Source organism: Schistocerca gregaria, chromosome 2 (genome assembly GCF_023897955.1).
Source record: "Schistocerca gregaria isolate iqSchGreg1 chromosome 2, iqSchGreg1.2, whole genome shotgun sequence".
Classification (NCBI taxonomy): domain Eukaryota; kingdom Metazoa; phylum Arthropoda; class Insecta; order Orthoptera; family Acrididae; genus Schistocerca; species Schistocerca gregaria.
Genome location: NC_064921.1, coordinates 166,160,487 through 166,185,532, shown reverse-complemented (window position 1 = coordinate 166,185,532; position 25,046 = coordinate 166,160,487). Strand labels below are relative to the sequence as shown.

General features: G+C 44.9%; 1 protein-coding gene across 1 annotated transcript in view; it reads left to right on the top strand.

Moving 5' to 3' along the window:
• Nucleotides 1-2,915: 2,915 nt before the first annotated feature.
• Nucleotides 2,916-25,046, top strand: part of LOC126336596 (WAS/WASL-interacting protein family member 3-like) — a 38,765-nt gene continuing 16,634 nt past the window's right edge. Inside the window, exon 1 of the mRNA XM_050000461.1 lies at nucleotides 2,916-3,212. Coding sequence (XP_049856418.1) covers nucleotides 3,195-3,212 — 18 coding nt within the window. The 5' untranslated portion in view covers nucleotides 2,916-3,194. The remainder of the gene's footprint in view (nucleotides 3,213-25,046) is intronic.

Below are 25,046 nucleotides of genomic sequence, written 5' to 3'. Positions count from 1 at the left end.
TGTTATCGTAAGATCTATACTGTTTTTCTGGAGGGCTCTAGCTTTTAACATGGGCTGGGGGGTGGTCCTTTACGTAACAGAGACGCGAAAAAGCCTCATGCTAAAACGTGCGGGTTGTGTAGTCGTACAGGTAGGCCGGCGGCATGGGTGTCCAGCCACTCCCTTATCGTAGGGCCTTCTAGCTTAACACGGTTCTGCTCTCGGCTTCTGTTCTCGTTTCTCCCCTCGGAACTGCGTCTGCCTCATGGTGGTAAGGTACGACATGCATTTAGGCATTCTTGTGTTAGTCTGTGGTATTCCATTTGCTCACTCGTTACTCGTATTACTTTGGTTAATTTAATGTCACGATTTATTCGGAGCTATGTGACATACTACTGGATTTGCTTATCATGTCAGGGTTTTCATGTAAGGTGTTGGATTTGCCTGACACCTTACATTGTGTCTCCTCAAAATGAATATGGCGGTTACCTGGTTCGAAAGCATGTTCCACAACAGCTGATCGTTCCGTTTCTCCTCTTCTACAATTGCCCTTGTGCTCTTCCAAATGTTTTGAAACAGTTCTTTTAGTGGTATCCACATAAACGTCTCCACAGCTGCACGGGATCCTATACACTCCCGCTTTTTCAACGGTTTGCGAGCGTCCTTGGCAGGCTTAAGGTATTCCGAGTATCTTCCTGGTGGGCTTGTAAATTACGGTAATATTCTGCTTCGTCAAGATCCTCCCTATTCTTTCTGTTACATTATTAACAAACGGCAGGAAAACCTTAGATTTTGCAGTAGCCTGTACGTCGTTATGGTTTCTGCGTGGCTGTCTCAACGCACGTTTTATTTCGGCGGACGAATATCCGTTCATCATTAGTGCATTGTGGAGACGTTCCATCTCAGCGTCGAGCAACACAGGTTCACAAACATTTCTAGCTCTGCCCGCTAACGTCTTGATAACACCCCGCTTCTGTTGTGGGTGGTGGTTCGAATCCCGGTGCAAAAAACGGTCCGTGTGCGTAGGTTTACGATATACTGAGTGGCCCAAACTACCATTATCGTTTCTAAAAACAAGCACATAGAGGAAATTTTATTTGCCGTCTACCTCCTCCTCCACAGGATTGACACGGGATTCATCAATCGACCACGGCATAACAGCCCGGATAATTATGATGGACATACCTCTCCAAAGTCAGCACAATCCTTCCATATGTCTACATCTACTTCTAAATGTACATCTACATATATACTCCACAAGCCACATAGCTGCGTGGCGAAGGGTACCCCGTATCACTATCACTGTTCCATTCGCAACCAGAGCGAGGGAAAATCGACTGTCTGTATGCTTCCGTACAGTCCCGAATTTCTCTTATCTTCGTGATCAAGCAAAATATATGGCTGCAGTAGAACCATTCTGCAGGCAGCTTCAAATGTCGCTTCTCTATATTTACTCAACAGTGTGCTCGAGATGAATGTGCCTTCCCTCCATGGATTCACATTTGAGCTCCAGGAGAATCTCCGTAATACTTGCATGTTGTTCGTACCTACAGGTATCAAATCTAGCAACCAACGTCCGAATTGCTTCCATGTCTTTCATTAATCCTACTTGGTGTGGATGGATTTCTTTAACCAGTCAAGGATAACTGTTTATAATAGGCTTAAATATTAAGCAGATGCTGGCGACTTCAATCTAACATCTCTGCTTCCGTGGAGTGATCATTGTACTCCGTCTTCAGGCCACAAGTGACCCATCGGGACCATCCGACCGACGTGTCATCCTTAACTGTGGATGCGGATGGGGGGGGGGGGGTCGTTTGTTCAGCACACCGCTCTCCTGGTCGTTATGATGGTTTTCCCTGACTGGAGCCGCTACTATTCGGTCGAGTAACTCCTCAATTGGCAAAACGAGGCTGAATGCACCGAAACAAACGGCGACAGCGCTTGGCGACCCGGATGGTCGATTTGAAACGCAGTTTAAGTAACTAATACTTGATTTTTATTCCAACTGGATATATTTGAAATAATCTAAACGGCATTTTACTAACTTTGTGCTTTAATCTTTTCACTGAGATATAAATTATCGAGAGGTAATAACTTCCCAAAAATAAGCAATTCCTGAAGCTAAGTGTTTCACAAGACCATGTATCAATTTGTATACCTAAATTTTTTTCGCTTTTCGATGTTTTAAAAAATTGGTTGTCATTGACGAAGTGAATTAAATAATAACATGAACGAATTGTCCCTCTAGATCTTATCTTTAGACACGTAGATGTTGAAACTTCCTGGTAGATTAAAACTGTGTGCCGGACCGAGACTCGAACTCGAGACCTTTGCCTTTTGCGGGCAAGTGCTCTACCAACTGAGCTACCCAAGCACGACTCACGCACCGTCCTCACAGCTTTAATTCCGCCAGTACCTCGTCTCCTACCTTCCCAACTTCACAGAAGCTCTCCTGCGAACCTTGCAGAACTAGCACTCCTGGAAGAAAGGACATTGCGGAGACATGGCTTAGCCACAGCCTGGGGGTTATTTCTAGAATGAAATTTTCACTCTGCAGCGGAGTGTTCGCTGATATGAAAGTTCCTGGCAGATTAAAACTGTGTGCCGGACCGAGACTCGAACTCGGGACCTTCGTCTTTCACGGGCGTAGATGTTCGCCAACATGGCTGCAATTACTGTTCGTCAGAAACCTTTCTTTTTTTATCAGTCTACGAGAATATAAAGTGAAAATAAGAAAATTGTATAAGGATAAATATCAAGGCTACTATTCGGACATGTCTATCGGTTTTATTTGCTTACGTTTGATCGTAAAATAAAGTAGTGTAGTATCTGAGACACGGACTAACACAGTATTGTAGTATCTGATACAGGCCTACTTTATTACACGAAATAGAATAGTGCGAACTGTGGACAGTCATGTGACGGCCCCACAGTTCTTCCTCCAGCAGGTCTCGGTGCGGCGCCTGTCGGCGGTCCGGCAGAGGACCTTGTGTTCTCCTCCAGTGGCGGACCTTGTCTGACCCGCACACAGACACACACGGACGGCTGCACCCCTCCCACTGGCCGCGGTGGCATTTTGCTTTTTCCCAGCCGCGGCGGCGGCGCCCCGTATAAAACTGGCTGGAGGCCGCGCCAGCCGGCCCAGTAGTTGCTCTGTCAAGTTACCGACCGGCTCCGCCAAGCAGAGCCACCGGACACCCACCGCTACAGACATGAGGACCCTGGCTCTGGTGAGTACCCACTGCAGTGATTTCTTAATGGGAACAGAATTGTTGTTAGTACAAATCATTTTGAGGAATATTCCCACCCAAAGCTCCCGAAGATTTTCCAAAACAGAGGCAGTGTAGTTGACCAAATGACTATAGCGACGGTCGTATGCTTCAGCCATGATCGATGGTGGCCTGGGAAGCCGACAGATTGTTCCTGTTCTGCAAAGCAACTTAGAAAACTCAGTTACTGTTTGTAACTGCAAACCACATTGCAAGGTTGCAAAAACAATCGCAAACTGATTATTGATAAGTCCGAAGTCACGTGAGAAGAGTAGTGCTCTGGAGCCGTGTTTACAGTTGTGGACTGTAGTGAGGAAGGGCTACCTGCTGTCTTCGCCCCCCCCCCCCCCCCCCCTCCATACGAACGAAGTGTTCTGCATGGTAACACGTACTGAATACATAGCTAGTCCGATATTCCATAGGCTCGATTTTATCCAGTAAGTAACAGTTCGCAACTGTATGGAAGGCTTTTCTCTTTTCCAGTACAATCCTTCTGGTTGTGTGATCACGTCAGCGTGTGATAAAACCAACGACGGTCTTCGTCATGATATGGCTACACAAGTCATCACCCTGATGATGGCTCTCTGCCATAGCGGCCGGAACGTTGGCAGCGTTATTAGACCTTGACATTGTCACACAGCCAGAATGAATTTATTAAAAACGGCTACTCCTGCGAAAGCGTACGTTCTTACTTTACGTATCGCCGGCCAGAGTGGCCAAGCGGTTCTAGGCGCTACAGTCTGGAACCGCGCGAACGCTACGGGCGCAGGTACGAATCCTGCCTCAGACATGGATGTGTGTGATGTCCTTATGTTAGTTAGGTTCAATTAGTTCTAAGTTTTATGGGACTGATGACCTCATCAGTTGAGTCCCATAGTGCTCAGAGCCATTTGAACCATTTATTACGTATCGAATGCCTTGCGGAAGTCAACAAATACGATGTCAACTGGGGGCTAATTATCTACAGCTCTATGGATCATATGCTCGAATAGAACGAGCTGAGTTTCACAAGGTTCCCAACGATAATCCTGGCTCGATGCAAAAATACAGATAGTAATTGTACCTGAATTTTCGAAATAAAACGTTCAGATACGTCTTTTTGTTTCTTGGTTCTTAATATTTATGAAGCAACTGGGTTCGTTTTCTAAATTTCATTGTGTTAAAGACCATTTCATATTACCTCCTTTTATCCTTACCAGCCTGTAGAAATTTATATACAAACAAATCGTAAATGCATTCAGATGCGATTTATCTACTTACAATTAAATTATTTTCCTGCTCATTTTATCAGTTGAAAACCTTGTTGATATCTGAAGAGGGACGCTCGAAGAAAACAAAAATTGGAAGAGCAATGATTAATATTTGACGTCTCGTCGACTATAGGGTCATCAAAGACTCAAGCTCGGAATGATGAAGAGTGGGGAAGGAAATCGGCTCTGCCCTTTTCAAACGAACCATTCCGTCATTTGCCTTAAATGGTTTAGGGAAGCCACGGAAAGCGTAAATCAGTATAGCTGGACGGGGATTCGGACCGAGACCATCCAGAGTGCAAGTCCAGTGTGTGAACCACTACGCCATCTCCCGCAATCGTAGAAGACAGACCCGAACAGCAAAACTGGAGCGCCATCAGATAACATCGCTCGTACTGTCTTGACAGCCCTAGTGTGCTTTTGTCCCACATATAAGAGGCAAATTTTTATCGCAATTCACAGTATCGAAAGACAGTTGTATTTCAAATACTTGGACAACTCATTCATTAAGGTCTGTGTTTTATTGGTAGTGTTGTTACATATCTCGATTGCACTTAGTTACGCAAATGCATTTTTCCCACTGAAAATGCGCTGTTATGAGCAAGAAACAATTCAGCTCTATGAAACTGGGACTGTGTGAAACAATCACAATATGAAATATTATATTATTATTTAATCAACCTCATGTGGTTTAAATGGTTTCATATCCCCTTTCGAATTCTTAAAAATACATCATTAGATGATCTGAATATGTTGCATAGTAATTCACCAGAGTACAACTTTAGCGAGTTAGTACGTAATGGATTCAAATCATCAAATGATGACTTGATAAGGAGTCAAAACCGGTTAAGTAATCATGTGTGTGACGAGGTTGAAATAAAGAATTAAAAAGTTCTCTTACAAGACGAACACTGCGTCCCCTCAGGCAGAAAGTCTAGTGTACATAAGTTACGAGTTATTCGCATTATTTTGCTAGAATTGTAAACCGAATAAATAAATAGAGTGTGAGTGTAGATTGCAAAAAAAACTGGGCGTGTCACTCGAAGCAACATGAGCAGTCAACGTAAGGTCAACTCCGTCAGTATTAACACCGCGGATGTACGTAAACTCCAGCTACACACAAATAAGGCAAGCATGTGCGACATTTTTCGGCTGCTTTATTGTAGACGACTGTGGGACTAGCACATTTCGTAAGTTAGATGGCGCTTGGGGAGAAAATATATAGGAACAACTGCACTTAATTTCCAGTGTTAAGTAGATCGTCACTACTCTTCAGCTGAATGTAGCAGACAATATATAAAAAATCAAAACGAATTCAAAGAAATACGTCACTGTCATGTTGAAGTGTGTCCACTTGTCTAGCAGAGTTATTATCGTGGCAGACTGCCATTCGCGGGACCCGTTCCTGGTGCAGCCAGAGATGTTTCGTTGGTGGGAGAACTGGAATGGGTTGCACTCAGCCTCGTGATGCCAACTGAGAAGCTACTTGATCGAGTGCTAGCTACTCAGTGCTCAAATGACACCATTGGCAGGGTATTGAACTGTGGCTACAAAAGCGGTGCTGTTACTGTAATAGATTTAAGTATGTGATATATTTTGGAAAATATGTTTTTTTTTTTTTTACTTAGAGTTGTCTCCTAGTACCCATCTGGATAACTTGACCTCATCTGTCGCCGGAATCGGTCGCTTAACATTGACTAATTAGTTGACCTCAAGCGACCATGATGGGCACTATGTTTGATGTGTTACTTTTCTAACAAGAGATTGGTTCTGATGATGACTTGTAAGAGCAGAAACGTGTGACGTGTTATAATTCCATCCAGTGGGGTCCAGACAATTTTGAATGAAAAGTGTTAAAAGCATTTTACAAAATACTTTGTTTGGGCATGCTGCTCTCTGGAGCTCGTAAGAAATTTATAGTCGAAGAAATCTGTTGCCTCTCTCTTAGACTCCTATACTCCCTCTTCCCCCCCCCCCCCCCCCCAAAAAAAAAAATCTCTCTCTCTGCCTCCAGCCCACAGCGAATACCAGCCAGCAGAAAATAAATCTAAGTTGCTTGAGTATACAGGTTTCTTGCGTGCAATCAATTTCTCAGGTCGCGCATCGTAGGTAAAAGGAGGAATAAAAAACATTTGGTCCGAGTAAAAGAAAAAAACATTTGCTACAAGTAACGGTGCATTTGCTGCGTTGCTGAGTTATCGTCAACCGCCCTCGTCGGTCGGCGGCTACCGTTATGAGCGAGGACGTGGAACCGAGCCATCGAGTGAAAGGAAAAGTGGTTCGCCTCCTACAGTGGCCAGTCAGAGTACTCCTGTCCTGGACAAAGGAGTCGACATGCAGACAGCTCGTCAAATGCGTCCAGAAACGCTGCATTTTGCACAAGTCTTGCAGCAAGTCTTATTCGGAACAGTGCCTAATTCGAAAAACAAAAGCAGAAATTTGAGAAACGAACCACGCAGTCTGTAAAACAATACTCCGAAATTTAGCTTGGCTTGTGAGAGTCGCGGATGGGGATGTTTATTAGATTTTCAGCTTTCTGAATATAAGCACTACTTCTGTTGTTATTATTATTATTATCATTATTGGTTTATTTTTAACTATCGTAATGCTCAGGAACTAGAACTGAGAATTTCTCTTATCACTTCTCTCTATCTTGTAATTCCCACCTTACCATTTGTGAGTATCTTTTTTGCCGCATTCAGTATATGAAGAGAACTTCTTCGAGGCCTGGTATCCATTTCTCGGCTAGCAAATCTCATGCAGGATCGGTCTTTCTTCATCGTCATCTCCTGAACACTACCTTTGGAGTACCTCTGTACCACTTTGATCTGTTACTTCAGCTGAATTCTTTTTTTTTTCAGCAGATGGTGGTGATTAGTGTTTAACGTCCCGTCGACAACGAGGTCATTAGAGACGGAGCGCAAGCTCAGGTTAGGGAAGGATTGGGAAGGAAATCGGCCGTGCCCTTTCAAAGGAACCATCCCGGCATTTGCCTGAAACGATTTAGGGAAATCACGGAAAACCTAAATCAGGATGGCCCGAGATGGGACTGAACCGTCGTCCTCCCGAATGCGAGTCCAGTGTGCTAACCACTGCGCCACCTCGCTCGGTTTCTTTTTCAGCAGAGTAGTTACTGAAGCAGGTCTATAGAGTTCGGACTGATCTGCAATGTATTAAGGAAAATGGTTTTAAGAGCTATAGGCTTATGACTTTATAAAAGTATAATGTGTAGACATTTCATTTCTTGTACCTTTACATTGAAAAACATATCTTATTTCCGGATCTTTATGTAAGTTTAATAAAATGACGAATTGTGTTACGATGCACGTTTCTGTAAACGTAATTTTCGTAAGTAAGCTGGAATGCATATGAACTCATGTCTTACGAATAGAACGTTTCTCTAAGCAAATAAAAAATGAAAATGTTCAGAGAACTTGGTATAGTCGCAAAAAGAGCGAGGGATAAACGACTGCCTATAAGCCTCTGTACGACCCTAACTTCTTTTACCCTCCTGGTCTTTGCGAGAAATGTATATTGGCGGCAATGCAACCGTTCTGCAGTCGGCTTTATATACCGGTTCCCTATATTTCCCCAATAGTCTTCCTCGAAAAGAACGTAGTCTTCCAGCCAGGGATCCTACCTAAGTTCACAGAGCCTTTTCGTAATACTTGCGTATTGATCGAACCTACCATTAACAAATCTAACGGCCCGCCTCTGAACTGCTTCGATGACTCCCTTCAGTCTGACCTGATGGGGATCCCAAACACTAGGGAAGTACCCAAGAGTGGGTCGCACTAGTGTTCCATACGCGGTCTCCTTTACAGATGAACCACACTTTCCCTGCAATTCTCCCAATAAACCAAAATCGACCAGTGGCGTTTCTTACTACCGTCCTTACGTTCTCGTTCCATTGCCTATCGGTTGGTTGGTTAATTCGTGGGAGGGGACCAAACAGCTACGTCATCAGTCCCATCGGATTAGGGGATGATGGAGAAGAAAGTCTGCTGTGGCCTTTCAAAGAAATCATCCCGGTGTTTGCCTGAAGCGATTTTGGGAAGTCAAACAAAAAACTAAATGGGATGGGCGGACCCGTGTTTGACCCTTCATCCTCCCGAAAGCGAGTCCAGTGTGCTAACTACAGCGCCTCCTAGGTCGTAAGTTCGAATCCTGCCTCGGGCATGGATGTGTGTGATGTCCTTAGGTTAGTTAGGTTTAAGTAGTTCTAAGTTCTAGGGGACTGATGACCTCAGAAGTTAAGTCCCATAGTGCTCAGAGCCATTTATTTTGTCGTCTGTAAAAAAAAAAAAACTGAGTGAAGTACTCAACGATGAACTTGAAGAGGTGCCATGTGTTGTTCGCCCAGAGCCAGACCAAACGTCAAAACAATGACGAATAAAATGAAAAGGGGAGGATTGTGGGCCGGCCGCTGTGGCCGAGCGGTTCTAAGCGCTTCAGTCTGGAACCGCGCTGGTGCTACGGTCGTAAGTTCGAATCCTGCCTCGGGCATGGAATGTGTGAGATGTCCTTAGTTTAATTAAGTTTAAGTAATTCTAAGTCTAGGGGACTGATAACCTCATATGTTAATTCATAATGCTTAAAACCATTTGAAGCATTTGAAGAAAGCTGTTAGCATCGCTGCCTGTGAATCGGGAGGTCCGAGGCTCGATTCCTAGCTGGATCGGTGATCTTCGTCGCACGGGGGTTGGGTGTTGGTGTTGCCCTCATCATTCCATTTCCTGTGCGTCGAGGCGCAAGTCGCCGAAAGGGCATCAAACAGAAAGAGTTGCATCAGGCCGCCGAACAACCCAAGATGACACCTCCCGGCCAATAATGCTTTCACAGCTGTGCTTTCGTGTTTCAACACGATGTTTTGGTACTGTCCTCGACTCTTGCACTGAGGGAAACAGGGTAGTCCATTAACAACTTAGTACCTTTCTCACGGAGGCACAAGGCGTGGCCTATGCACTCGGTGAATCACGAGGCTACAGTTCACTACTCCGCTGCAGAATGCAGTTTTAGAAAGGGCATGAGCGTCGAAAAGGGCGCGAAATTGCGGAACCGAAATGCCGTATTCTGGGATACATCTGAAGTGTCGAGACCCTGGAAACTTCCAATTGTTTTACAGACAGCTGAGACGCTGGCTCGGGCGTTATCTCGGAGCGGCGAGAATGGACTATTAAAAGTGCTGGCTGGGGGAATAAGGTGATCCGGAGGAGATCGCTGGCAGTTCCGCGAGTCCGTGGTCACAATGGCGGGCAGCCACGCCCTGGCCGGCGAGGTCGGCCCGCTAGCGGACACTCCCAGCAAAGGTCAGACCGCGGCCTTCACACCGCGCGTTTCGCAACGCCGGGGCACTCGTCCGACACGCGCCGGCCGAACGGGGATGGCGAGCCGGTTTTGACACACGTACGGGAATCTGCCTCCAGCGACTCTAGCTACACGACAGTGTATCGACAGGCGTACGTATAGGGTGGTCAGAAACAGTCTGAAAAGCTCTTGATAGTGATGCTGGGGAGCTCTTGTTGAGAAATATTTTTTTAATGAGAACGTTCGAAACATTTCTCCCTGTCCAAGATATTTAGCGTTGGCGTTAGCTTATCAGAACGTCGCACTCGCAAATTCAAGCAGCCTGCCAGAGGCAGACGTGTTCTTTTGGGCTAAACTAATCACTTTCAAAAAAGGCACATTTTAACTGATCATTGCAACAAGTGGTAACTCATAGACTCACAGATGTTGTGCATTAGCGCATTGTAGTCTGTCCAAGTGCTTTAACTTGCGCGCATAACGACCTGACTGACTAACGTCAGTGCTAAACAACTCTAAACGGTGAAAAGTATCGATTTTTTTTAACAATATTGTTTCTGCACAACCTCGTCTCCAATACTCTTGGAAGCTTCTCAGACTATTTTTGGCCGCGCCATACTGGTATATTGGGCGTTCCAAAATATTTGTATCAAACGTTCAGTGGTGGTGTACCACGTCATGAGAAACAAAATGTTCGCTGACGCTTCCCAGCGAGGGTAGGCGTTCTTTTGTAGGCCTTTTCGCCATTTTTGCCAACTAGCAGGTTCTGATAACCCTCTGCTGCCTACTACCAACCCCAGAAAAAATTATAGAAAGATTTTTAGCAAGAAAACCATAAGAATGAGTGACTGTAAGTGGGTGAAAATATATTTGAGAAGCGATCCGGGAACTTTAATTTGGCTCAGCCCAGCCCCTTTCGTGTGGATCAGATGACTGCTTTATAGGCAACACACACAGCCGAGTGCCTGTATTCCGCCGCCTCTCAGGGGCACAACCTGTACAAAGGTATGTCTAGTGTGAGTGGAAAGCGTCAACGAACATTTTACTTCTAACAAAAGTTGTTCCACACGACGTAATCTATCACTCCTAGATGTATAATGCCAAGACTTTGAAACACCCTGGCCGGCCGGTGTGGCCGAGTGGTTCTAGGCGCTACAGTCTGGAACCGCACGACCGCTACGGTCGCAGGTTCGAATCCTGCCTCGGGAATGGATGTGTGTGATATCCTTAGGTTAGTTAGGGGACTGATGACCTCAGAAGTTAAGTCCCATACTGCTCAGAGCCATTTTTGAAACCCCCTGTATATACATTTTTGTCATCTGTCTTCTGACTAGTTTAATGCGACCCACCATGACTTCCTCACCTGTGTAAACCTCTCCATCTCGGAGTACCACTTGCACCATACGTCCACCATTATTTGTTAGATATAGTCCAGTCTCCGGTTTTTTCAGCTTTTCTACGCTCTTCAGCTCCATCTAATATGATGTAAGTTACTCGCTGATGTCTTAACAGATGTCCTATCATCCTCTCTCTTCCATCTGTCATTATTCTCCATATGTTCCTTTCCTCACCAATTCTTCGGAAATCCACATTTCCTATCTTATCAGTCCACAGCATCCTTCTGTAGCAGTACATCTCAGACACTTGGCTTCTCTTCTTTTCCGTTTTCCCACAGTCCATTATTTGCTTGATCTGCTCCAGACGTATATGCTCAGAAATTTCTTCCTCAAATTAAAGTGGATGGTGGACACTAACAGACTTCTTTTCGGCAGGAATGTCGTCTTCTCATGTGCTAGTATTCCTTTCATGTCCTCTTTACTCTTTCGATCATGTGCTTTTTGGCTCAAAGTTAACAGGACTCCTTCACTTCATTTAATCGATGTCGACACTTGTGGTCTAGAGACAAAACTTGTGCCTGGAAACAGAATGGTCGTGGGATCGAATATCGGCCGGAATACGCTATGTTTAGTCTTCCTTCGATCTAGCCTTCACCTATCGACGATATACGAAGTCGCAGCAACGTCACATGGTTCGGATTCCACGTGAACTGTAGGTCCCCCTTCGTAGCGGGACTGTGGTAGATTAGAGACACGCAAGTTGCCGAAGTGGTGTCCAGTTGACACACGAACCCGGCCATTGAGCCACACGCAGTGTAATTCGAAGTCACCCATCTTGGTGTTACGTTTATTGCTAACCTCATTGATGTTACTCTTCGTTACCACCGTAGGCTGTCAGTTTCATTGTGAAAAGTGCCTGAATTGCTCCATGTATATATTTAACCACACAGGCCGGTTTCGGCCTTTGACCGTTTTCAGATACATAGCGCCGATGAAGTATTTGTTATATTTAAAATGGCCAAAGGCCGGAGCTGGCCAGTAATGTGAAATATATACACGGTGCAACAAAATCATTTTGTATAATAAAATTGACAGCCTACAGTCGTTTTTAACACTTTGCCATCCGCATGTCTAGTACAAATTGATTCACTTGGAGCCGGCAGCGCTAATTCGGATTACTTGGCTTGTCACCGGCCGTTTTTGACATTATCGGGAGATTATAAATTATTAAGTTATACTCATCTCATCGTTAGTTCTCATAAGTTCACAACCCTGTTCCCCTACTTTCGAGAAATTGTAGAGGCGATGTCACCTCCCATACGAAGGTGTCAATGGTTCCATCACTGTCTTTGCTAAAGGCTGTCCAGCGCCGAAATACATCTTAAATGAGGTATACCGTACTCGAATCACACAGCATCCGAATGAATATGCCAAATTTCGTAATTTTCGGCGGATTGTAAAGTTTAAAATTGAACCGCCCACGCCACGGTATCATTCCTTCATCAGTTGTGATGTTTTGACCTAGATTAAAAGTTTTTTTAAACTTTTTGGAAAAATAGTTAATTGCGAATTGCACGTTGGTAAAGTCGGTCGGCATTATTTGGTTTCTTGTTGTTGACGGAAAAATGAAAAAATGACAATTTTTGTCTGAATCGGTTGCGGGACATCGTTTTGCGAAATATCGGTTCGTCTATCAACGGGTTCATTGACCAGTCATCGATCCATGATTTTTTTACAGTTCCCACAAAGACAACAAGCCTAAACCATTTTCTAAGTTCTGGTCCCCTAAAGCCGACAAATTTGGCATTTTTTATCCAGTTTCCTTCTATTGCAATTTTGACTGTAGTACTTGTTGTTTCGTTGCTAATCTACTCAAATAGATCGATCCCAATATATAATTCTACGATATCTCCGACGCTCTGTGTATCTGTGGGAAATATGTTTGGATCTGGAGATCCTTCAAATTTATTATTGGTCCTCTGTAAATCAAAGTATGACCACTGTGCACTGTCTTTTCCGTCTGATTCATCCGAATCACTTGGCAACCGTAGCGCTCACCGAATTCTTCTTGGACGTATATCACTATCTTCCAACGATTCTGCTTAACTTCCATTTCTTTGATATCTAATGTCTTGTACCGACTCGGCCAAGTCGTCGGGAACGTCAGACAAGACGTCCGCGTATGCATAGTAAATAATCGTACCGTCTCTTTCGTCTCCCATGATGGAAGGACACAAGTACTTATAAAAACAAAAAATTCTTCACTTGTGTAACTTATTGTTACCTAAACGAAACACCAACAGAATGCAAAAGACACTGAAGTGCTGTCGCCGGCCACTGCACGATGCTATGCTGACGACACCACTGTGGTGTCGCCGGCCGTTGACTGCTATTTCACGTACGACACCACTGTGGTGTCGCCGGAAGGCATAGTGTTAAAATGATTTCATCGTTTAGAAGTTAGATGGAAGCAGCAGAACCATACAGCCTACTCTCTAGCGAAACATACTGTAGGAGTGAGACATTCTTATCACTGATAGGAGTGAAGGTTTTGGTGGAAAAGCGTGAGGCGTAACAATAACTAAAATGAACTGACATTAGTGTCAGAAACACAACTGTTAGCTTTAGGCTCACTGGTGTCACTTATGTTGACATTTTACCCCTAGTGGTATTGTGGAGTTAGTGTTCAAAAGCAACCGACGTAAATATAAATGTAAAGGACACTTTTCTGTGTCACATAGAAAGTATTCGTGGTTGATAAGCTGACAACAAATGTGGGAGTTTTCGTGGAAGGGGGAAAGGTGAGGGTTGACATATGGGGCGTTATTGAAGAACACATGGAATAAATGCACTAAGCGTGTACGTGTGTGACCAGTGCCACGCAGGAGTAGGTATTTTGGCAACGAAGAGTAAAGGGAAAAACTGCAGAGTATGACAAACAGCAGTGTATGTGCTATAGACTTCTGTTCTCACTGAGTGTAGAGTGTATGCTGATAGGAGGAAATTGGCACAGTATAAAAAAAGCTAGAGAACGGCGTCAGGCCATTCGGGAGGCTGGACAACTGAGTTTCAACCTAACGTAGAGGTGAACTTCGAAAACGTACCATCTCGTTCTACTGCAAACCCCGATGCTGCGTCAGAGCTTTAGTACACTACTGGCCATTAAAATTGCTACACCACAAAGATGCCGTGCCACAGACGCGAAATTTAACCGACAGGAAGAAGATGCTGTGATATGCAAATGATTAGTTTTTCAGAGCATTCACACAAGGCTGGCGCCAGTGGCGACACCTACAACATGCTGACATGACGAAAGTTTCCAACTGACTTCTCATACACAAACAGCAGTTAACCGGCGTTGCCTGGTGAAACGTCTTTGTGATTTCTCCTGTAAGGAGGAGAAATGAGTACCATCACGTTTAAAACTTTTATAAAGGTCGGTTTATAGCCCATGGCGATTGCGGTTTATCGTATCGTGACGTTGCTGCTCGCATTGGTCGACATCCCACCGGCCTCCAACACTAGCAGTCGAGATTACAGGCATCTTATCCACATGGCTGTAACAAATCGTGCAGCCGCGTCTCGACCCCTGAGTCAACAGATGGGGACGTTTGCAAGACAGCAACCATCTGCACGAACAGTTCGACGACGTTTGCAGCAGCATGGACTATCAGCTCGGAGACCGTGGCTGCGGTTACCCTTGACGCTGCATCACAGACAGGAGCGCCTGCGATGGTGTACTCAACGACGAACCTGGGTGCACGAATGGCAAAATGTCATTTTTTCGGATGAATCCAGGTTGTGTTTCCAGCATCATGATGGTTACATCCGTGTTTGGCAACATCACGATGAACGCACATTGGAAGCGTGTATTTGTCATCGCCATACTGGCGTATCACCCGGCGTGATGGTATGGGGTGCCATTCGTTATACGTCTCGGTCACCTCTTGTTCGCATTGACGGCACTCTGAACAGTGGACGTTACATTTCAGATATGTTACGATCCGTAGTGCTGCCCTTCATTCGATCCCTGCAAAACCCTACATTTCAGCAGGATAAAGCACGACCGCATGTTGCAGGTCCTGTACGGGCTTTTCTGGATACAGAAAATGTTCGACTGTTGCCTTGGCCAGCACATTCTCCTGATCTCTCACCAACTGAAAACGTTTGGTCAATGGTGCTCGAGCAACTGCTTCGTCACATTACCCCAATCACTACTCGTGATTAACTTTGGTATCGTGTTGAAGGTGCATGGGCAGCTGTACCTGTACACGCCATCCAAGCTCTGTCTGACTCAATGCCCAGGCGAATCAAGGTGGTTGTTCTGGGTACTGATTTCTCAGGATCTATGCGCCCAAGTTGCGTGAAGATGTGATCACATGTCAGTTCTAGTATAATGTATTTGTCCAATGAATACCTGTTAATCATCTGCATTTCAACTTGGTGTAGCAATTTTAGGGTCAGTAGTGAATTTATTTCAGCGTGCCTTTTGTGGTCAGCAGCTGAAATGCACAAAAATCTGCAGAACACTTCGTCGTGGTTACTGAAGGAACGGATGTCCACACCTCCCGGCTGTTTACACTGCGCAGCCCTTCTCTCGTTCCCTGATATCCGCCCTCCAGCCACACTGCCCGTTGCCTGCAAGTGCCTGGCGGTTGTCCAGTGCCTGCCGTATCGCTGCAGCCATCGTGCACGCGTGCTGCGGCGTGCTGGCCACGGCCGGCGGCATTCTTTCCTTTTCCTTCCGCAGTTTCTACCGCGTTTTATGATCCTTCACGGCGCACGACTGCTGTTACACATGTCCCATACTGCACGCACCAGCGCTCGCGTTAACAGCCTTGCTGCTAACCCCGTTATTCTGTTTGGTGCCTGGCAGAGACTCCTTAAAAAGAAGAAAATGTCAGACAAAACGTTTCACTTTGTTTATACCGATTTTTTATGGCTTTAGTTGATGATTTAAAGAAACCGTGACTGTAGAACTCCAGTATCATTGTTTTCCTACAAGTGCCTTTCACAAAGCGAATATTGATAAGAAGGGAAAAAAAGGTTCAAATGGCTCTGAGCACTATGGGACTTAACATCTATGGTCATCAGTCCCCTAGAACTTAGAACTACTTAAACCTAATTAACTTAAGGATATCATACAACACCCAGTCATCACGAGGCAGAGAAAATCCCTGACCCCGCCGGGAATCGAACCCGGGCGTGGGAGAAGGAAAACATTAATAGTGACAGCATTAGTCTTTTGTTTATTGCGCACACGAACACAACCCTTCCTTACGCCTGTACACAGTTGCTTTCACTACTCGAAGAAGTTAAAGCTTGCGGGCAGATGCTGACTATCACTTTCGTAATAGTAATCTCTCTCTTTAACCAGCATCAGCCAATAACAGTTTTGTATCATATCCTTACTGATCTGCCATTGAGGAGTGGGTGATCTGAGACACGGGGACAGTAGACAATTGTTGTGTTGGCAAAAGAGCCAACACCGTGTTACTAATGGTGGCCGAAATGCATGCGTTTTAGCTCTCGCAGGCTGGCGTGAGGAGGGAAGAACTATACTGACGTGAGGTCTGGAACATGACAAGGGGTTAGAATTCAGAAAGCGAACGTAATTAGTTTGATACTTAACTTTAATCCATTAATGATGAACGTTGCTCTTGACAGTACATGATTCACAATATTATCTGTTCAGATTATAGTAAATGAATATGGCGCCTTGCTAAGTCGTAGCAAATGACTTAGCTGAAGGCTATGCTAAACTGTCGTCTCTGCAAATGAGAGCGTATGTAGTGAGTGAACCATCGCTAGCAAAGTCGGCTGTACAACTGGGGCGAGTGCTAGGAAGTCTCTCTAGACCTGCGTTTGGCGGCGCTCGGTCTGCAATCACTGATAGTGGCGACACGCGGGTCCGACGTATAATAACGGACCGCGGCCGAATTAAAGGCTACCACCTAGCTAGTGTGGTGTCTGTCGGTGACACCACAACAATCACGGTCAATTTCATAAACAATGTAAATCCCAGTTCATTATCGTGGTTGTCGGGTAGCGGTGATCAGCATCGTGAGTTACCAGAATACTCTTGACAACCTTGCCACTTTGATTATTGCCAGCTGCCCCTAAACCACACGAATTTAACGTCATGATTTTTTGGGCATTGTAAACATACCAAAGAAAAAACTAAATAAATAATCAAGTGTCTTATTCTCCCCACATTTACAAGCAATTGTCACCTCTTGAGTTTTGGTTACTCATAAATGGAAATACGTGTAGCCGTTACACCGATCTCTGCACCACGCTTAAATGGTAATCCTATTCCTAGTACATGTAAATTGAACTCATTATCCGAAACTTGATGACATTTTCTATCTATGTCCGCCAAGAAATAAGTGAGTAGTGGAAGCATTCTTTCAAGTGATTTACTGAGAGTTGAGAATGCCAGCTATTATTTCCCATTTCGTGGCTCTCGTACACATTTTCCCTGTTACAGTATTTTTGTCTATGATAGAATAAAATTGTCTTCATTCATCCGAACATGAATTTAATCTCTTACATATCTATGCATCATTTTAATCTACTGAATGTTTAAGTGGCGAGCATCGTGAGTCATCTGTAAACGTGCATGTAAATGTCGATTGACTAGATATCACAACTAGTGTCGTGGCAGTTATAAACCTTTTTCGTTGAAAATTTTGTAGTGCCTGTAATGAATTATGTTAAATTAACCTATTATTACAGTGAAATGAATACTTCACACGACAACAGCAATCGTATTGATATCCGCCTAGGATGGGAAGTAGTAATTTCAGTAAATCTGATACTGAAATACAAAACTTCAACTCACTTGACAGTGACATACAAACTCATCGTGATAACATTGAAATCAAAATAAATACTGGCCAAGGAAATTTTCACAATACAAATCTTTAGTGGCTCAATGATAAGAACACACTGAAATACATCAGTTACATTTATTGATTTCGTGCGTTTTATTGTTGGACGAGGAAGTGATTATGCGCTCTTTGAACGAATCATAAATTGAAAAAATGGGGCGTGTAATAGTGACATTCCCTGTAGCAGTTTACTGCGCCCTCGGGCTCTCGACAAATAAAATATGTATGCTTTTTTATCAATGTTGTATCTTATTGAACTCCTTGGCTGTTATTAAACTAGCAATTGTTAATAGAAAATGCAACAAGCCACAAATACAAGGTGTTACGGTTATAAGTTCAGAAATTTTTATTGATCACTGGGAACAGTGTAATGAACAACATTACATCAATATTTATTTCATTAGCAGATTACTAATAATAGCTATTAGGTGCAATATGTTTTTAGGTTATGTAGTACCTCCAGGTACATGTGGAAAGAGCAAGCCATTAATGTTTATTTTCCTCTGGGTAGTTAGTCAGGAGTTGAAGTGTGGGCACGTGGATACAAAACCTTAGTCTATACTGACAGGCATAGTCCAGGTAGTGGTGCAATTATGACTGTGCAGAAAACAGCAGGTAGTAGAATGAGATTTTCACCTCTGCAGCGGAGTGTGCGCTGATATGAAACTTCCTGACAGATTAAAACTGTGTGCCGGACCGAGACTTGAACTCGGGACCTTTGCCTTTCGCGGGCAAGTGCTCTGCCAACTGAGCTACCCAGAGCACTTGCCTGCGTAAGGCAAAGGTCCAGAGTTCGAGTCTCGGTTCGGCACACAGTTTTAATCTGTCAGGAAGTTTCATATCAGGTAGTAAATTATGGGACTTGTATATGAGAAGACTGCAGAGATAAAACAAGCAACACACTGAAGTGGGTACACACTAAGATACTAATGACCCTTAACACCCTGTATATGTATCTGTGGCTGGTTGCATTCTCCATCAACAATACTTAATAATACATAGTTTGGAGGGAGTAGGATTAGAACCAGGTTCATTCCGATCACTGTCAATATTAAATGGTTGATAAGTCGTTAAGTGACATGGCAAGAAACTGGAGCTATAACAATTTTCATAGTTCGATACTGATTGGTTCTGACACTTTATGTAAGTGGTTTTACTTAACAAACACTGAATTCTGAATCGTCTCACTCCGAAATAATCGGAAACAGTAGTCGAGAGTAAAACTCGTTTCTTGAAGACATTTCCGTAGCATACCAGAATCAGTAGCCGCAGTCGCTAACGAACTCTGGTGTAGTAGCGTTGGACTCGGAGGTAGCCGGTTCCAGTCCTGGCGATGGAAGAAATTTTCACCACGAATATTTCCCTCGCAGGGGAAATAAATTGCCGTCGGAAAGTTCCTAATCACCATATCTCGTGCCATCGTCCAGTATCAAATTACAAACCCCTCCGTAGCATTTCATGAAGTGAGTGTATGAGACGCAAGTTACGGGGATCGGTCCATCGAATGCGTTAAGCGAAGCTCTGACGTCCATTTGGTGCTAACGAAAAGTCGGCTACATGTTAGGACTGGGTTTCACTCTCTACTTTATCTAATCATCATTACAGGCACTGCACGCGGTGGAGGAAAACCGATCAACTGGCTGAACCTGCCCCACAACATATGCCAGTCATCAACACCACACCTCCTGTCAGCGTAACATTAGCATTATCACCAACGATTTGTAGCTTTGCTCTTGTAAGTGATTTTAGTATATACACTGACGTACCAGATGCTGCTTCAGCACGACACGCATCTCAAGCGTTTCAGAGAAATTGTTATGTTAGTGGTTAGTTATTACATTTTATCCGTTAACATGACAATCTAGCGTGAGGTTCCAACATATAATGAACACGTTTGTTAACAAAATCTTTGAAGACCTGAAGATGACAGCAAAGTCTATCGAAACTCGTTGTTGAAAATAAAGAAGTATTTACGCGATACTGGCTTTAGATAGTTTTCTTACAAACTCATTACGTTTTGAGATCCTACAATATCGTTGAGAAGTACTATAGCTGCAAGAACACTATTGTAGAAGATGAGCGAACTGTGTAAACTTTAGCTGTTAGAATTAATCGCAGTGTTGTCGCATAAACTACCTTAGAGATAGACGTCTGTTCGATAATGAACTGTTTATGCAAAATTACAGTGCAAAAACGACATGTGACAACAGCGTCCGATTACAGTCGCTGGCTGAGGGAAGAACTTCTTCTAGTACGTTAAAGAAATGAGCACTAGCTGTAGTAGAACTCACATACCTCTCTGAGTTAATTGTTAAATTCTTTGGTAACCTTTTGTGTCCTCTGTACCGGCACTCTTGTCCAGGGCCAACCTCGCCACATATAGCCATAAATAGGTTCCAAGAGAGATACACCGACTCGAAAGTGTAGATAAAACATCTTTGACAGTGACCCCAGTGTCGGCACCAGGTAGTTGGCCCGCCAGGATGTGGTAAGCCACTCAACACTGTGGAACGTTCTTCTTGACTGCGGAGATCCTTATCACACACAACACCTCCAGAGCTTATTACCTATGGACTTCCGTCTGCGTGCTTGTCTCTAGTTCGTCGCACATGTTACCAAGGTGCTGGGATTGCTGTCATGCATCATGTTCTCGACAGATGAGTGTTTCTTTACTAAGTGTAGCATCGTGAACCTGCACAACTGTGGACCAAGGAGAGTACCCATAGCAAGGTGTCAACGAACCATCTGTACCCGTTCAACGTCAATGTTGGGGCGGATCGTATCATGGGTGCAGTCATCCGCAGTCATCCTTCCACAACGTCTCACAGGCGAGGCATATCTGCACTTCCTGCGGAAAACTCTGTCTCCCTGGCTAGAAGATGTCGTTTTAGTGGTATGAAGGTTAATTTGGCTACTACATAATGGTGCTCCAATTCACTGTCCTCTCGAGTGTGGAAATAAAACACTAGTAAGCACATAACAATCCCATTTGTCTGGTGTGATTTCATATAAGCTTTCGTTGAAACTTACAAAGCCAAAGATATTTATCTCCCTTTTCAAGAGAGTATACCTGCCTTGAAAGCATTTCCGGCCATGTACCTGTCACCTCTCTTGCGTTCAGCGAGCATTTCTAGCAGCTAGTCCCCGCTCAGCAAAATCACTCTATATATACGTGAGTGGTTCAATAACTTATGCAACACATTTTTTTCTGAAAGCTGGCTGGTCTTATTAGGGATTCCAAAACAGTATATTATTCCCCATCCATTTGGCTACAAAACCACATTTTTCAACATCATCTTCGTTCAATGCAAAGGCATCACAATACCTCCCTGGGAGGGTCTGTATCCCCACATAGTATCACTCTACAGTCGAGGTGAGAGACAACGTTTTGCTGCATCGATAACCTCCGTCCCCCTTCATTGGGCCAGACAGATAAAAGTTGGAAGGTGCGGGACCCGGCCTGTAGGGTGGATCATAAGAACAGTAAAATGAAGTTATGCGAGCTCCTCTTAGGTGTGCAGACTGTGTGAGGCCTTGCGTTGACAATTTTATGGCGACGACATATACGCTGAAGTCGTTTCTTCAGTTTCCTGAGGGTAGCTCACTATACTCCCGAGTTGATCGTTCCACCATGAGGGAAAACATCAAACAGGATAACCCCTTCAAGGTCCCAGAAGACAGCCGCCCTGACTTTACCGGCTGAGATATACAATTTTCAACTTTTTCTTCGGAAGAGAGTAGTTGTGGGCCACTCCATGGCATGAACCCATGTTTCATTGCCTGTGAGGATATTAGGTGCAAAATTGCCACGATCGGCCTCGAAATGTGCAAGCACTGCCGCACAGATGGTCTTTTGTTGCTCTTTCTGCTCTTCTACATTACTGGCCATTAAAATTGCTACATTAAGAGGAAATGCAGATGATAAACGGGTATTCATTGGACAAATATACTAGAACTGACATGTGATTACATTTTCACGCAGTTTGGGTGCATAGGTCCTGAGAAATCAGTATCCTGAACAACCACGGGTCGTAATAACGGCCTTGATACGCTTAGGCATTGAGTCAAACAGAGCTTGGATTGCGTGTATAGGTACAGCTGCCCATGCAACTTCAACTCGATACCACAGTTGAAGAGTAGTGACTGGCGTATTGTGACGAGCCAGTTTCTCGGCTACCATTGACCAGACGTTTTCAGTTGGTGAGAGATCTGGAGAGTGTGCTGGCCAGGACAGCAGTCGAACTTTTTCTGTATCCAGAAAGGCCCGTACAGGACCTGCAACATGCGATCGTGCGTTATCCTGCTGAAATGTAGGGTTTCGCAGGGATCGAATGAAGGGTAGACCCACGGGTCGTAACACATCTGAAATGTAACGTCCACTGTTCAATGTGGCGTCAATGCGAACACGAGGTGACCGAGACGTGTAACCAATCGCACCCCATACCGTCACGCCGGGTGATGCGCCAGTATGACGATAAGGATATACGCTTCCAATGCGCGTACACCGCGATGTCGCCAAACACGGATGCGACCGTCATGATGCTGTAAACAGGACCTGGATTCATTCGTACACCCAGGTTCGTCGGTGAATACACCATCGCAGGCGCTCCTGTCTGTGATGCAGCGTCAAGGGTAAGCCATGGTCTCCGAGCTGTTAGTCCATGCTGCTGCAAACGTCGTCGAACAGTTCGTGCAGATGGTTGTTGTGTTGTAAACGTCCCCATCTGTTGACTCAGGGATCGAGACGTGGCTGCACGTTCCGTGATGGATCCCAATGGCCAGTAGTGTAATCGCCGTTATAATACTCTGTTGCGTGTAAGCTAGGTGAAAAGCCCACGGAAAGTAAATACGCGCTGTGGTTAGCGTGTAGTCTAACTGGAAGTTGCAACGTGCCGCTGGTTACGCCGCCGCCGGCCCTTGACGTCCGGCAGGCTAGGCTTGGCGGGGCGCGGCGACCACGGAGGCCCCAAGGCCGTCGAGACCGGTGCCGGTCCCGTTAGAGGCCAGCCGGACAGCAATTGTGGCAGTCCGCGGTCCGCCGCCCGCCGTCCGCAACCAAGGATGACGGCGTGCGGGCGCGGCTGCCGCAGCCGATGGCAGAACGCGTTCAGTTTCGCTCCGCCAGCTACTTTCGCTGCCATCCGACCTGATTGAAGATGGCACTCTCAAAACCAAAACCTACGGCGTGTCACGTAATTTACAACACAGGCACTGAATAAAGGTCAACAAAAACATAAAAGCCACTCTGTCTCTCTCAGGTTGCCCATCTAACGTTTTTACTTCTGTAAAATATCTTGGAGTATGCGTAACGAACGATTTGAAATGGAATTATCATATAAAATTAATTGTTGGTAAAGCGGGTGCCGGGTTGAGATTCATTGGGAGAGTCATTAGAAAATGTAGTCCATCAACGAAGGAGGTGGTTTACAAAACACTCGTTCGACCTATACTTGAGTATTGCTCATCAGTGTGGGATCCGTACCAGTTCGGGTTGACAGAGGAGATAGAGACGATCCAAAGAAGAGCGGCGCGTTTCGTGACAGTGTCATTTGGTAAGGGTGATAGCGTTACGGAGATGTTCAGCAAACTCATGTGGCAGACTCTGCAAGAGAGGCGCTCTGCATCGCGGTGTAGCTTGCTGTCCAGGTTTCGAGAGGGTGCGTTTTTGGATGAGGTATCGAATATATTGTTTCACCCTACTTATACCTCCAGAGGAGATCACGAATGTAAAATTAGAGAGATTCGAGCGCGCACGGAGGCTTTCCGGCAATCGTTCTTCCCGCGAACCATACGCAACTGGAACAGGAAAGGGAGGTAATGACAGTGGCACGTAAAGTGCCCTCCACCACACACCGTTGGGTGGCTTGCAGAGTATAAATATAGATTTAGATGTAGAAGTTTCATTTTCACTGTACGTGTTTCAAATACACTGAGGTACCAAAGAAACTGGTTCAAATGGCTCTGAGCACTATGGGACTTAACATCTATGGTCATTAGTCCCCTATAACTTAGAACTACCTAAACCTAACTAACCTAAGGACATCACACAACACCCAGTCATCACGAGGCAGAGAAAATCCCTGACGCCGTCGGGAATCGAACCCGGGAACCCGGGCGCGGGAAGCGAGAGCGCTACCGCACGACCACGAGCAGCGGACAAAGAAACGGGTAAACTCAGGCGTATTCAAATACAGAAATATGAAAATAGGCAGAATACGGCACTGCGCTCAGGAACGCCTATGTAAGTCAAGTGTCTGATGCACTTTTTACATCAGTTACTGCTGCTACAACGGCATGTTATTAAGATTTAAGTGAGTTTGAACATGGTGTTATAGTCCGCGCACTAGAGATGGGACAAAGCATCTCCGTGGTTGCGATGAACTGGAGATTTTCCCGTACGATCATTCCACCAGTGTACCGTGAATATCGGGAATCCGGTAAAACATCAAACCTCTAACATCGCTGTGGCCGGAAAAAGATCCTGCAAGAATCAGACCAACAACGACTGAAGAGAATCGTTCCACGTGACAGAACTGCAACCCATCCGCAAATAGCTGCAGATATCAATTCGGGCCATTAATAAGTGTCAGTGTGCGAAACATTCAACGAAACATCATCGATATAGGGTTTCAGAGCCAAAGGATTGCTCGCTGACCCTTGATGACTGCACGACACAAAGTTTTACGCCTCGCCTGGGACCGTCGACACCTGTTGGACTGTTGATGACTGGAAACATGTTGCCTGGTCGGACGGCTCTCGTGACAAATTGTATCGATCGGATGGACGAGTACGGATATGCAGACAACCTCATGAATCCATGGAATCTACTTGTCAACAGGGGACTGTTCAAGCTGTAATGGTGTGGGGCACGTGCGTTTGGTGTGACACAGGACTCCTGATACATCTAGATACGACTCTGACAGGTGACACGTACGTAAGCTTTTGTCTGATCACCTCTATCCAATCATGTCCATTGTGCATTTCGACGGACTTGGGCGATTCCAGCACGAC